This window comes from Nothobranchius furzeri, chromosome 6 (assembly GCF_043380555.1).
Source record: "Nothobranchius furzeri strain GRZ-AD chromosome 6, NfurGRZ-RIMD1, whole genome shotgun sequence".
NCBI lineage: Eukaryota > Metazoa > Chordata > Actinopteri > Cyprinodontiformes > Nothobranchiidae > Nothobranchius > Nothobranchius furzeri.
The window spans coordinates 40,167,113-40,183,150 of record NC_091746.1 but is presented as its reverse complement, the minus strand read 5'-3'; the positions used below and the strand labels follow the sequence as shown (position 1 = coordinate 40,183,150).

General features: G+C 41.2%; 1 protein-coding gene across 3 annotated transcripts in view; it reads left to right on the top strand.

Annotated features, from left to right (window-relative positions):
• ttc28 (tetratricopeptide repeat domain 28) overlaps window positions 1-16,038 on the top strand; it is a 196,478-nt gene that overhangs the window by 42,746 nt on the left and 137,694 nt on the right. Inside the window, exon 1 of one of the 3 annotated variants that reach the window (XM_054744117.2) lies at window positions 12,176-12,348. The exons of the other annotated variants lie outside the window; for them this stretch is intronic. Within the exon in view, the coding sequence (XP_054600092.2) occupies window positions 12,322-12,348 (27 nt within the window). The 5' untranslated portion in view covers window positions 12,176-12,321. Of the gene's footprint in view, window positions 1-12,175; window positions 12,349-16,038 lie in introns of those variants that run through there. 3 annotated transcript variants of the gene reach the window in all.

The window sequence follows — 16,038 nt, the reverse complement described above, 5'->3', positions numbered from 1 at the left end:
AGAGCAAAAGGTGAAGAGAAGACACAGATTGTTAGTTAACTTCATGGACCACTTTACTTAACAAATACTTTCTTGTAAATTGCACAAACACCACAAGATATTTTGTCTTTCCTTTTTACTTTGTATTTTTATCTTATTTGCTTCTGTTTATTATTTATTTATTTATTTATTTATTTTTGAGAAAATTGGACGTGTAGGAACACCATCTCAATTCTGGGAAAGTCGCACATACTCTATGTAAGTTTTCACTATAAAAAATAGTTGAATTGAATAAATAACTAAGCAATTACTTCTGAGTTATTTTATCAATGAATTGGAGCGTCATTTAAATGCACAAACCGTGGCCTGAAAATTAAGTAAGTAATTTTTGACACAAACTCCGAGTTATTAAGAAAAACTTGATGGGAAAGTGTGTGTAACTTTGAAGATCTTATATCATGCAAATTACCTTTTTTGGAGCTTTTGACCATGTTTTGTTGTTATTTACTCATGAAAAACACAGCTAAAGTGATTTTTAGCTTCACACGTGCATTTTCCTGCCTCAGCTTGTTTTTCCCTTCAGCTCTGCAAATTTTTGCTTAGCTATTGCATTCAGCTGGATGAGATTGTTGTGTTGTTGCTGTGCCATTTAACTACTTGGTCAAACACGGTAGTGGGGCTGCATGTAGTCTGCTGTAGTCATGCTGGTCACTTGTGGATCTCTGCGGGAGGCCACAGAAACGCCACAGCTCTTTTAGATGATACTGCTTCACTTTTGAGTCGCTCAACCACATTTTTCTTGCTAATAGTTTGCTGGTTGAATTCTGTGCGTTTACCATAACACCACTTGGCCTAAGATGGGTTGAAATTGGTTTAAATATAATGTGTTGGTGTGGCTTATGGGTAACAAAGCTAGAGCTACATATCTGACCGAGGATATTGGACTTCGCTGTTTCACTGCGGTGAAAGATCGGCCTGTCTGCCGTTGTCGATCTTCCCGGCTCTGAGAGTGTTGACATGGCTCCCGACTCAGTGTCGACATAGCGCTGTAGCCGAGTCAACGCTCCTAGAGCTTGGACTGTCAACAACAGCGGACTTGTTGAACTTTGACTGCAGGGGCCAGCGAAGCCCGACATCCTCGGTCAGCTTACCTAGTTATGATTTTGTTACTAAGCAGGCTGGAGGTAGTTTCACTTTGGAGTTGCTCTACTGCGTTTTTCTTGCAAAAACGCCCAGAATTACTGTTTTCGCTTCAGGTTAGCTTGTAGCTAATGTTCTGCTGATATCCAACGGTGGAGCATGAGCTGATGAAAAGTCCATATTATCTTCACGGGTGACCAGCATGACTTCAGCCTCGCACGGAAGTCAGTCGGCCATGCAGGAGGGCCACCCCGGTCCCCGAAGCCCCTTCTAGCTTCTTAGTTAGCTAAGTTAGCTAGTAGCTACTAGGGGTTGTATCAACTAGTCGACTAGTCAACTTCACTGCTCTGTAGTGACTTTTTATGCCTTTCATAGACTAGTCGCTGTCACGTGATGATAACCGACATGATGCAGTCCTCAGAAAAGACAGCAGGTGATGAACCCCTGTGCATCGGGAGGCGACGCACTGTGCCAGAGCGTTGGTATCTGATGCCCGCGGTAAAACTGACATTTGACTGAATTGTGACCTTTTCCCTCTTGCAATTTAACCTTCCCCTCACCCCCCTCCTAACCTTAACCAGCTTGCGCATGCAAAGCTCTGATCGTCGACGCGCTCCAGACATCTGCGTCCTGAGCCCAGCCACATTAACATTAACAAATCAGGTGTTGCCACCTCTAAAACAATGTTAACATGTGATCATTTATGTCGGCTCATTTCCTTTTATGTTTTCTGTCTTTTTTTGTGCCTGATGCGTTTCGCTGCTGTGGAGCGCATCACCTGTTTTGTCCTCCTGTGATTTCACCTTAATAGTGCGGCCGGCGTGCAGCGCACACTCCGCTGGTTGGTTTTGCGGTCGGTAGATGTTTTAGAACTGCAGTTCAAAGGTAACTCATAAGGTGAATATATATGAACCCAGGTAGCAGTTTTTCTTTAGGATTGAGAGGAGATGCAGGAAGATAATAAACAGGCAGGACAGAAAAATAGTCAAATAAAAACAAGTTAGTTTTTGTACCTGGTGGTTGCAACAAACAGACACCATTGAAGGTAATCAGAAGTGAGGAACAGAAAATGAAATAATTATTTTAATGTTTAGAGCAGCAAGAACTCCGAGAGGCTGCAGGCGCATCAGTGAGTTTGCGGCCGCTGCGCGGGGGGAGGGGGGAGAGGGCTGAAGCAGGGGAACAGTAAGATGCAGAAACTACCGTTGTTAAAAGAGATGTGTTTAACTTAGAAAATGTGGGCGCAGTTTTAATTGTCAAAAACCAGCGAACCAACCCACTTCAGGTGTATCAACGACTAGTCAAAATCGACTCAATTTTCATTACTTGACTGTCAACCAGAGGTGTGACATTGTGGCATCATCAGGTCATCCCCATGTCATGTTTTTGTTCTGCTCAGTAACTGAACCAGGTTAATTCACTGTGCTAAATAAAATCGCCTGGTTTAATTGCTGAGCAGAACAAAAACATGTCATGGACATGACTTGATGATGCCACGTCACACCTCTGCTGTCAACTTAAAAATAAATTAAGTCATGCAGCCCCTAGTAGCTACACTGGTTCATTTGTTCCAACCCTGTTCCAAATGTAACAACCCTACTTTCAGCTCCACCTGTTTTCCCATTTTTGGATTGTCTGTGCGTGACAAGATGTGTGACATGTTCAAAATGTCAACGGTGGGAACCTCCCATTTTTGGCCCTAACCTGCCCCCCGTGAAGCAATGGGCGAGCTATGTATGTCCATCATTTTTATATGTCGATGATTCACACGAAGTGAGGTGGGGTTTCATCAAAACAAGGCCTCTTATTTATGGGTTTAAGGAATGGCTCACAAAAATAACTCTTACCTCACCCACAAGCACCATGATTTCTATCCTAGTGAAACAACATTCTCTAGACCTCTCGGTTACCATGGTTACTGTTGAAAAACCACAGATCACCCAACTTATTTATATTCAGAGTATTCATCAGGTCCTTTGCATTGATCACTTATGGCAGAAAGTGGGCGTGTGGGAGGTGGGATATGATCCAAAATCATCCAAGCACATTTCTATGACTGGTGTGATTTATACAGCAGGAATTGTGCACAGCTGTGCATACACAGTGTTGTATAGGTACAAAATATTTTTTGCAAAAGTACTTTTTTTTCCTGAGCTTAAGTTGACCTAAGGATTTATAAATAAGGCCCCAGGGCCCTCATTTATCAACCGTACTTATGTACAGATCTGTGTGTATTTTGTACGTAGGAACTAATATAAGCATTGTGTGGTATTCATATTTTTTATTTGTGCGTAAAAATGTTCCTACGTATAAAAAAATCCCAGACCATGCGTACGCACAGCATTTAGTGGTAGAATGGGGGAACCGTGATACTAAATGTCTCAGTTGTCCACACATGTTCCTCATCCACAGATTATTTTACTCAATAAACAATTATTTGGTTGGAAAAGCAGCTGTACCACATAACTGGAGCTAAAACCTATAAAATACACCTGTGACCAATGAGAATGCGACATTGTAGCATGGATGATTTTGTGGTTTTGGAGGATCTGAGAAGGCGGGCACTCTGAAGTAAACGCGTCCTCAGCGAGCGCACTGATCTGATTCCTGAAGAAGATCCTCCTGGAGCTATTCTGTGTTTGGAACCCTTTGAGGAGCGACAGACAAACTGCACAAATCCGATTCCAGCACATTAAATTTTACAACTATGAGAACCCTCTGAACCTTCCTCTGCTCTCTGATTATAAACGCGTTGTCAAGGTAACCTGACTGAGGCCTAGTCCACACGTAGCCGGGCTTTTTTAAACGAATATCCGCCCCTCCAAAAACTTGCATCCACACCACCTCGTTTAAAAAAAATTCTGTCCACACGTACCCGGATAAATACGTTGTTAAGGACATGCCAGACCTGTAGGCGGCAGTACTTCCCCCGTTCTTAACCTCGTCCTTCGTCTGTGGTCTTCCGCAAGGAGCAGTAATTCCGCTTGCAAAAACAAACAAGCAAAAAGCGCTTGGACAATTGACAAAGCGAGCGCAGCTCTGAGGGCATCCATGCTGTCGGCTAGTGTAAACACAGGTCGCACACGTGATGTCAGCATTTTTTTGTCGCAGAAAGTGACGTTGCGGACCTTAAAACTCCGGTTTTGTCTGTCCACACGCAGACACCCAAAACGGAGAAAACACAGATCTTCACTTTGGCCGGAGTTTTTAAAAAGATCTGTTTTCGTGTGGATGACAGGCCAAAACATAGAAAAATATCTACGTTTTGGCAGATCCCCGGCTACGTGTGGACAGGGCCTGAATGACAGCTCAGAAGAGGCCGCACTCTCAGACAACATTTCCAAATAAACAGAAACACTTCTTAAACGTAAATGACAACCCGTTACGATTGATCAGATTTAGTTTTATGTGGAACCATTTTTATTTTTTCCTGACAGGGACCTCTCCTCTGTCCTGACCACGTTTACAACCTCTGCAATGTGTTTGGTTCTCCTCTATGGAAGCCAGCGCCTTGATCTCACTGTCAATAAAGTATTTTTTCTGGAGGAATGCAGGGATTCCTCCAGGGATGAACTGAGGACGTGATGTGGCCAAATATGGTTACTTGAGGGCGTTTCTGTATGTAAATTGCATGAGCACATGGGTTCACACAGGTGGGATTCATCAAAAACAGATGATAGTGAAGGAACATGCGTACAAGGCCACCTCACGTTTCATAGATCAGGATTTTGAACGTTCCTACAAACATTCTAAATTTCGTTCATAGGAGGGAATATAAGACAGTTTCTACAAAAGTTTGATGAATGAGGACCTCTGTCTTTGTCATTGCAACCTTTTTAAATCTTGATTGATTTGTGTCAGCTTGAGAACTTACAGAAACTAATGAAAATGTTTAAACTTTGTCATCATAGCAGGATGCAACCATAGATCATCCTCCGAAATCTAAACTTGTCATTTACAAAAGTCAAACTTGAAATTAGCTGGGATTCCTTAAAAAGACCAAGAATCTGAAGATCTGAAAACTTAAAAATGAATGCCTGAAAATATGACATTAAAACAATGTCTATGGTCCAATTAACTTTTTATAAAGGTCAGTGGAAAATGTTTTGACCTGCGGGCTTGTCTCGGAGAGCCATGTGTGTGATCAGACTAATGACATGGTTTCTTTGCAGTCACTGGTGCCATGATCTGAGCTCGGGGTATTCAATTCCAGTCCTGGAGGGCTGGTATCCAGCACATTTTAGTGATTTCTCTGCTCCAACACACTTGATTCAGTGGCTGAATGCAGCATGTCATCAGGCTCTGCAGAAGCCTGTTAATTAACTGATGATTGAAATCAGGTGTGTTGAAACAGAGTGAAAACTAAAATGTGCTGGACACCAGCCCTCCAGGCCCAGAATTAAATACTCCTGATCTGAACTGTCCCTATGTTGTCAGTACCCTGGTCCTCAGGGCACATTGATTTTTCATGTCTCTGCTTCAGCACACCTGTTTTACATTGCCTTCTCAGGAGGACATCAAGTGCTGCAGAGGCCTGTTAATCACTCATTCATTTAAGTCAGGTGCGTGGTAACATGGCAACACTGGTGTTTAAAGGGGCAACATGGAAAACATGCTGGACAGTGTGCCTTGAAGACCAGGGTTGTGTTAGCACAATCCCAAGGTAAGACATCATCAGTAACCACAGAGACGCAACTATTGCTGTTCATCAATCTAGGAAGAATTACTAGGCAACTTTTTCATATTTTTAAATCATTTTCTTGTATGTTATAAAATGACCCTTTACAGGGTTAATGAAATATCACTCAGACCCCCCATCACCATCTATGGCTAGAAAACAACACTTGCTACTTCAGAGTGCCTCTTAGACTTAAAGTGGAGCTGACACTGCAGTCTGCCTCCTGCATGTTTTAAATCTTGAGCACAGCTGATTAGTTTGATTTAGTGATGAACCACTCCTGCAGACACTAATGAAGGCTGAGGAGACATTTCAGCTGTTAGATTAAGACGAATGCACAGAAAAGAGATAAGTTTCACTTTTGCTGAACGGAACACTAGGGGGTGCTAAAAGCAAGACAAAATTACCAAGAATCCCTTTAAAGTGATCTCCAAACAATCTAAAGTTCATTGTTTGTGTTACAGCAAATTAATCCCAACATCAGACCATGCAGATCTACAGGCCTTAGTTTGCAATTTAAAGGTGAGGGTTCATGACAGGACGAGAGGAGAACTGAACAAGCATGGTTTGTTTAGAAGGATTCAGTAATAAATAATCTTCTATATAAAATAATCTGACCGCATGACTTGGGTTAGTATCTGACTGAACACATGGATTTATATAACCAAATGTTTTGAACATATGAAACGAAAGTACTGATGTTTACCCATAAAGCACCACTTCATTGGCAAAAGCTAAAGAAAATTTGAGCACAAACAGCTAATATCAGCTCATGGTATGGTGGTGGAGTGTTGATGGTTTGGGTAACTTCAGAGTTCCAGTGTGTGTTCATCTGTCTCACAGCTGATGCTTGGACCAAACTGGATTATAAAACAGGACAATAAATCCAAACACAGTAGCCTGCAACAGAATGACTGAAAAAAAAAATAGAATCAAGGTGCTGCAGTTGTCCAATCAATGTCCAGACCTCAACCTTAATGAAATGCTATGGTGAGTCCTAAAAGAGCTGAGCAGAAACACAACAAGCTGAAGCAACATTTTTAAAAGAAAACAGGAGGAAAAATTATTCAAGATAATGTGAGAGAGTGATGAAGTCAAACAGAAAACAACTACTGAGAGAGTCAGTGCTGATAAAGGATGCTCTTGAAGCTGTTGGATCAAGGGTGGAATGAATACCGATTCAGTTAAACCTGTCATGTGTTTTTTACTCTGAAGGTTAAATTTGAAATTCAGAAAAGGAAATCACCTTAGTCAATCACCTAACCTGAATGGCATTAAATTAATCTCCGAGTCACTTCTCCGTTTATCTGCGGGCAGCAGAGGATGTGACGCCACCATCAGCGTCAGCTCTGAGGAAGTTTACAGCCAGTAAATGAAACAGTCAGCAAGGTAAAAAAGAAACCTTTTCTGTGTTTTAAAAAATAACCAAAAATGCAGTTTGAAACTAAACTGAATTGAAACAACTTGGTTGTTGTATGTTTTAGAGAGCGAACATCTACCGAAGACAAATTCCTTGTAATTGTACTTTTACTTGGCCAATAAATCTGAAATCTGAATCTGAAATCTGAACACAGCAATAGCATACCAAAGATGTTTAAAGAATTCCTACAAACCTGCTTAACGTGGGATTTGAATGACGTCCTAGTCAAAGATACCACCAAGTTTCCTTACTTTGTTCTCGGAGACTAATTTAATGCCATTCAGGTCAGGTGATTGACCTGAACAATTTCCTTTTCTGATTTTCTGGTCCAAAGATGAGAACTTCAGTCTTGTCTTGATTTAAAAGCTGAAAGTTTTGAGTCATCCATTTTTATGTCTTCCAGACAAGCCTGTAATCTAGGGTTGTCACGGTATGAAAATTTAACCTCACGGTTATTGTGACCAAAATTATCACGGTTTTCGGTATTATCGCGGTATTTTTTAAACGGTGTTGCATATGTTCAGAAAGCATTGATAGTCATGTTCTACACAAACTGAAATAGTTCTGAAAAGGTTTAACATTGTTTATTAAACCTAAAATAACACAAAGCCTTAGCAAAAGTGCAACTTTTCACAAGTAAAGAACAAATAGCTTATTTTTCTGGAACATGTTACAGTAGTCAGTGCAGGTTTAAATTATACAAATCCAAACATTCGAAACATAAACAATATGTAAACAAATCAAATAAACACCACTTGTTTTCTCATATACTTGTTTTCTTCATTATCAAAATGAAAATCTAAAACTCCAGTCCACACTTGACTTGAGCACTGTACAAGTCAACCTTAAAAAAATATGTATTTAAAATAAATAGCCACTTTAAACAAATTACTAAAATAACTACTACACTATGTAATCAAATCCAAATGTTCAAGTATAAATGGCATTGAATAAGTAAACAAATCAATGTCAAGGAACTAATTGTATATTTCTCTTCATCATCAACAAATAGATGCTTCATCCAGCAACAGGGTGTCCGTGACACGGTTTAAATGCTGGCAGAGGACGCTGCGGCTGCAGTATATAGTGACTCGTTGCATTCTCCCTCAACCAAAAGACCTCACGTCGTGAATTTAAGCTAAAATGCTAATGTTAACGTACCTTGCACTGGCTGTAGAGACGTGGGTGATGGTCACACAGATGTGCCATGAGATTTGAAGTGTTGCTGCCTTCTGCAGACACTTGTTTCCTGCACGTTCTGCAAACGGGATAGCCGTCTTCTATTAACTGTCCCTCAGCGTTTTTCAGAAATCCAAAATATGCCCATACTTCCGATTTAGTCTTCTTTGACGGCTGATGGATGTCCTGTGCGCTGCCGTCTCCTCCTTCGGCCATTATTTCAGCTTCAAAGTTTTGGTGCCGTTGCAAACTAAAAAGTGCGTGTGCGCACCGCGGGAACTTCAGCTGAAGCGACGGTGGCTGGTAAGGGTCATCGCGCCGAAACCGCGGCCACGGTAAACCCACCGAGATAATATAGTTTTTTAAAAACTGGACGGTTATTTTTATTGTCAACTTTTTTACCGGGGTTTACCGCTATACCGGTTACCGTGACAACCCTACTGTAATCCAACTAACAGATTAGGTTAATCAGAGTTAATGGATAGATATAACTGAGTATCATCAGCTTCGCAGTGGAAGTTTACCCCATGCTGTCTAATGATTTTACCAATTGGGAGCATATATATTGTAAAAATAATTGGTCCAAGCACTGAACCATGTGGTACTCCACAAGTAACCCTGGAGTATGAAGAAGATTTGTCATGTACATTTACAAAATGAAATCTATCAGACAGGTAGGATTTAAACCAGCCTAGCACTGTTCCTTTGATCCCTACAACATGTTCAAGTCTTTCTAAAAAAAACATTGTGATCTACTGTGTCAAAAGCAGCACTAAGATCTAACAAGACTAGAACAGACACAAGATTCTTATCTGAGGCCATTTGTAACTTTCACTAATGAAGTTTCAGTGCTGTGATACTCTCTAAAACCAGACTGAAATTCCTCAAACAGATCATTAATGTTTAGATGCTCAAATACTTGGTTGACCACTTTTTTCTCAAGGACTTTGGATAAAAATGGAAGGTTAGATATTGATTTAAAATGTGCGAGCATTGAGATTGGGCCTAAGTCTCTGGACGACGCCATATTAGATGCAATGTTTCCTTGCATTTACCGATTCGTAACAGTTACAAAACTTTCATCATTCATAAGCATAGTTGTTTTACACATTTACCTCTTCACTTATTGCCAGTGATGAAAGGGAATGTGACGCGCTTGTCATCCTGGAGTTAGTTTTTCCAGGGATTATTGACCCTAATGGCCTTCCGTCTGTAAGGTCTTACTCTAACACAAACATACCGCTTGCTTGCTATGATTTAGGTATGTACTGCCCCCTATCGCCAGGGAAAATCCACAGTTACTTTAACATACTGCCTGTGTTTTACACTAAGTCATCATCTTGGCATATTTGAAACCAAAATATATGAAACGCTGCTGTGGTTCAGGCATAGGAACATCTGATATTTGAAAATCTTCAGCTTAGACCATTAAGATCAGAAGCAGTAATTAAAGGAGCAAAGCATCCAAAAAACTAGATGATTTTCAGTAAACTTTACAGTTGTGTTAACGCTCACTTGTTGAATGTTTCTCAGCTTCTAACATCAACATAAAATAAATAACAAAGAAACACACACACACACACACACACACACACACACACACACACACACACACACACACACAAGTGCCACTTCCAAAACTCAGGCAACAAATGTAAACTCTGAATAGGTGAATGGTTGATCAATAATTTTAATTTTGACTTGAAATGCTTTAGATTATGAAAGCTGCTGTTTCTTCTGCCGTTACTATTGCTGCAAATCAACACATTTCTGTCACAGTGTTGTCCTCTCAGACAATTTAATGTTATATATAGGGCTGCGCAACATATTGCAGATATATCGTTATTGCGATATCAGCATGCACAATATGCATATCACAAAGAACAGATAAATATCGCAATGGATGGTCAGCTCAAATGTTCGCTACACATAATGGATTCTGTCAATCAAATGGAAGCATGATGTATTTTTAACAACTCAAACAGAGCTCTTCACCCATTTGGCCAATTAGGTGAATTCTCATAGGTTGGATGCCCGCCCCGACACTTAATTTTGATGGTTAGCAAACACCTGTGCTAGCTTTGTTCTGCTCTTTCTGCTGATTCTGCTCTTCCCGGGATCCATTGATTGCTTTTTCTTTTTCATTTTCTTTTTCCCTTTCCTCACATCTTTTGCTTTTCTCATTTTTATGACTTTTTAGTCATTTTTTAATTTCTTTGTTTTTTATTATTTTTGTCCCTGAATTACATTTTGATTTATTGCAAATAATATCGTCATCGCAATATTAATCACTGTTTTTGCATATCGCAGGCTTTTCTAATATCGTGCAGCCCTAGTTACATATCTATATATTTTTATTTCTGTTGGGTGTACATCTTCTGGAGCAAGTTTTGGATTACAGTATATTGTGTCCATTCTCCCTAAAGCTGCATCTCACAGCTGTTGCTGTTTGGTGACAATTTGGAAACACAAAATGTGAGAAAATAAACAGATTTTAAATCACACTCAATTGTTCCAAATGAGACTTATGAGACACATTTTGTATATTGCTGTATCATGTGGTGAACACATATATTGGCAAATAAAACAAATTGAAGATTTATTTATCTTGATTTTCCCCTTTTCCCTCATCCCGTCAGCTCTGATTGGTTGGTTTTTCTGTCGCTTCTCCTGGGAGACTTATTGTCTGAATAAAAAAACAAATCATACCAAAGCCCTGAACCCTGAACCTAAAACAAGTGAAGCGTGATTTATGTGAACAACTACAACCTAACTTACACTGAATGATAAAAATTGAGAATAAAACTGAGCCTTTTGGATGCCAGAAAGAAGTCGCTGTGGACATTAGAATGTTTATTATAATAATAATAATAATAATAATAATAATAATTATTATTATTATTATTATTATTTCACTGTAACACCCTTCTGTGACCTGAGCCTTTGTTTGGGTGTATTTTGAATTTCTAAATGTGGCATCATAATAACTGAAAACAATTTTTTTTAGAAAAACCCTTATATCCTTTCTGTAATGCACTGTAATAGTTTTGCTGTTATTTCTGTTTTCTTTTTTGACCCCCTCAGGCCACCTCCCTTAACTGGTTGCCACAAACTTCTATTTTGGGCTGTTTTGCTTTTAATAATGCCTCCTCACCACTATTCACTTACCTTTTTATTGATCATTGATAGTTTATTGTAATCATGTTGTTTATTTTATGTTTGTTTTTGTCTGTGAATCACTTTGTGACAGCTGTCTGTGAAAAGTGCTAAAAAAAACGTCTTGTCTTCTTCAATGACTAATCTAAAGATGAAAAATGTAGCCCTACCGTTGAAGTTTCACACGGGTGTTTAAAAAGCATTATAAAACATTATAATTCAAGAAACCAAAGTTCTCCTGCTTTATTGTTTCTGCAGTAAGACTGACGCTGTCAGCAAGGAGGCAAAAGTGTTTGCCTTTGTTGATCTGACTTTTGTTATAATGCCATTAAAAAAAGCTTTCACTGGACATACCTGAACCTTTATAGCGCGGGGAGCCATTAGCCCTTATAAAGAAGAAATACAAGTGTGTGTGTGTGTGTGTGTGTGTGTGTGTGTGTGTGTGTGTGTGTGTGTGTGTGTGTGTGTGTGTGTGTGTCGTCGGTGTTGGGTTTCCCTCTCCTCCCCATCTGCTCTCGCCTCAGTTGCGTCTTCGGAACCGGAGCGCACGGATGACGCGCAGCGCCGACCAGCAGCTGGAGAACCGGATCTCCCCCTCCGTAGAACCGGATTGGACATACCCCTTACTAACCCGCTCCTCCGTCCTTCGTGTCTGCACCTTCTTACAAGTCGGGTTTGGGGGGGCTCTGACATGCCTCTCCAGCGCGTGCCCGTCGCTCCTCACCGGCTGCCGTGACACTTTGATGCTGATCACACCTGGTTTACAAATATGATGAAATGGCAGCCCCGGAAGAAGGTAAGTTAGATTTATTTGTTTGTTTTTTTCTCAGAAGTTGGAGCAGAATGTGGCGGGTGGCTGTGGATTAACGAGGCTATTTAAACCTGCAGGGAGAAAGCGCAGTCACGGTCACTTTATTAAAGATAATCCTTTAATAGTCCCATTTGTGACAGACATTACTGCAACGTGTCTGTGGGATTATTAGAGGATTAAAGTCGATTGGAATTATTGGACAAAGATAAATAAAAAGTCATGCCTAAACAGATATTTACTGAAAGAGTTTAAGAAGAAGAAGATCTATAGCGCCTCTCAAGATAAAAATCACGAGGCGCTTCACAAAAACAAAAAATGTAAAAATATAAAAAAGATTTTCGAAATTGTTTAAAAACATATTTAAAATGAGCACATAATAGACAATTGTGATTAAAAAATGTTAAGAAAGAGAGAGAGTGGATAGGAAAGAGTGAAATCCTGAGGAGGGTGGAATAGGTGGGGGAGCAGAATAGAGTGGTGAAGAAGGTCATACAAAAGCCAGCTTGAACAGGTGAGTTTTCAGCTGCTTTTTAAAAGAGTCCACTGATCTCAGGCTCAGGAGGAGAGAGTTCCAGAGTCTGGGGGCCACAGCAGCAAATGATCTGTCACATTTGGTCTTTAGCCTGGTGCGCTGCACAACCAGTAGGCTTTAATTACTGGACCTCAGGGACCTGCTGGGGGTGTAGGGACTAAGAAGATCACCAATGTAAGATGGTACTCGTCCATGTAAGGCCCTATAGACCAGAACCAGAATCTTGAAATGAACCCTGAAGTTGACTGGCAGCCAGTGAAGCTGGAGGAGAAGTGGGGTGATGCGGGTGTGTTTGGAGGACTTTGTCAGAAGCCGAGCACAGGCATTCTGAACCACCTGTAGACGGTTCAGGGAGGTTCTGCTCAGACACGTGAAAAGAGAGTTGCAGTAGTCTTAAGTGTGAGGAGATGAAGGTGTGGAGGACTGTCTCAAGTTCAGAGCAGGACAGAATGGGACTCAGCTTAGCAATGTTCCTGAGATGGAAGAGGGAAGAGCGAAGAAGAGAACTGACATGAGAATCCAGGGTGAGAGCCGGGTCAAAGGTCACGCCAAGATTCCTGATGGAAGGTTTGATGTGGAAAGCAAGCTGACCAAGAGAGTCTCTGACTTTGGGAACCAGCTTGTCTGGGGCACAGATGAGGATCTCAGTCTTATCTTCATTCAGCTGTAGAAAGCTCCCAGCCATCCAGGTTTTGATAGTCTAAGCAGGTGTGTAACAGCTGCAGCTTAGACATCTCATGGGGCTTAAAGGAGATGTAAAGTTGGATGTCATCTGCATAAAGATGGTAGGAGATTCCTTTGAATGAGCTTAGGATGTGCTGAAGAGGAAGCAGATAGAGGAGGAAGAGCAGAGGCCCCAGCACAGAACCTTGTGGGACACCATGGGTAAGGGAAGTGGTGGAGGACCTAAACTTGGAGAAGGCCACAGAAAAGGAGCGCTCAGAAAGATAAGAGGAGAACCACTCCAGAGCAGTTCCTGATAGGTCTATCCAGTCTCTCAGCCTCTCCAGTTGCAGGTGATGGTTAACAGTGTCAAAGGCTGCCGTCAGGTCCAGCAGGACCAGAACAGTCCCCTGCATCACTGTGATTCAGAAGGTCATTAGAGACCCTAAGAAGAGCTGTTTCAGTAGAATGAGCTCTACGAAAACCTGACTGGAAGCAATGATAAATGTTATGTTCATCAAGAGCAGTTGTGAGTTGTTTAGGCACAACCTTTTCCAAGATCTTGGAGATGAACGGAAGTTTAGAGATGGGTCTGAAGCTGCTATGGAGAGAGGGGTCGAGACTCGGTTTTTAAGAAGCGGGTGGATTACAGCGTTCTTAAAGTACTGTAAATCCTCTAATACATTGATAATGGAGAGCACGCTGGGAACGATGGACTGAAAAGCACTTTTTAACAAAGATGAGGGTAAGATGTCGAGGGGGCATGCAGAGGTCTTCATAGAGTTAACTAGCTTGGTTAACTCAGGCAAAGAAACAGGAGCAAAGCTATCTAGGATGACGGGCCTGGTTGGAGTCGGGAGAGGCAGCGATAAGGCTGAAGGAGAGATGCTAGATCTAACCTTATTGACTTTGTCCACAAAGAAAGACAGAAAGTTCTCACAGTCTGTAACAGAGTGGACGGAGGATGTAGGAGAGGCAGGAGAGACGATGCTGCTGATGGTGTTAAACAGCACCTTGGGGTTCCCTTTGCTCTGGGACACCAGGTTGGAAAAATAGGAAACCCTAGCGTCTCTGACTGCAGAGTTAAAGGATGTCAGAAGATCCTTTAGGTGCAGCAGATTGACGTGGAGATGGGTTTTCTTCCACAAGCGCTCAATTTTTCTGCATTGGCGCTTTAGGCTACAAAGGCTGTCATTAAACCAGGGAGTAGGGTTCACTGCAGGAACTGATCTGGTTCTGACAGGACAGATATTGTCCAGAATGGAGAGGCAGTGCTGGTTAAACTGAGAAGTTAAGGAATCTGGGTCATTATCAGAAGAACAAGGTGGATCAAAAGCAGCAGAAAAATTGCTAGCTGTGCTCTCATTAAGAAAACGAGAACTAACCAGACGGCGAGCAGGAGGTGGGGACGCAGAAACGGACAAGTTAAAGAAAATGCAATGGTGATCAGAAATATAAACGTCTTCAGGACAAACACTGTCAGCATTTAGACTCAGGGTAAAAACAAGGTCTAGAGTGTGCCCCCTGGTGTGTGGGGCCAGAAACATGCTGGGTAAAGCTGAAGGTGTCCATAAGGCTGGAGAAATTCATGGCAAAGTGATCAGAGGGATCATCAATGTGGATGTTAAAATCACCAACAGTCACCAGTCTGGACAGCTTCACAGTGGAGGATAGAAAGTCACTAAACTCCTGAAGGAAAGAACTCTTTGTACCAGGTGGACGATAGACCACAGCACAGTAGAACGGGTCCTTACGCCCGACTTTAATCAGCTGCAGTTCAAAGGAAGCAAAGTGACCAGAGGTTGTAGAGCTACATGGAAGATGATCTCTGAAAACAACAGCTAGACCTCCACCACGACCAGAACCCCGGGGCTGGCTAAAGAATAAATAACTACTCGGGCAGAGTTCAGTCAGACCAGGATAATCAGATGTTTGCTGCCAAACTTCAGTCAGAAACAGAAAATCCAGGTTTTTAGAGAGAATTAGATCATTGAGCAGGAAGGACTTATTGTTAACAGAGGAGGTATTTCCCCTTAATGTTAAATCAAATTAAACTTTGAACTGATACGCAAACATGCTCCTTCAAATACAGCTTTAATTTACCTAAAGTGATAATCAGATGTTTCAGCTGCTGTTGCTGTGACATTTGGGGTCATTTAAGCAAAACTTTAAGCTTCTTGCTGTGATTTAACTGGTAAAATAAGAAAATGGACAATACAATAAATCCTCTGTATTTGAATCTCTTTATTTAGGACTTCTAATGGTTTCATCCCAGAATCTTCATGGCAGTGGTGTCCTGTGGCAGCATGTTTTATTTGATTTAGTTGTTTGGTGGCTCCAAAACACCTCATCCAATGGTTGAATCACTTACCAAGCAGGTTTTCAAGTTCTCCAGAGCCTACAGAAGCCCACCCATTAAAACCAGGTGTTGAATCAGAGAATACCTCTAACATTTACAGGATTGTGGCCACTGAGCCATG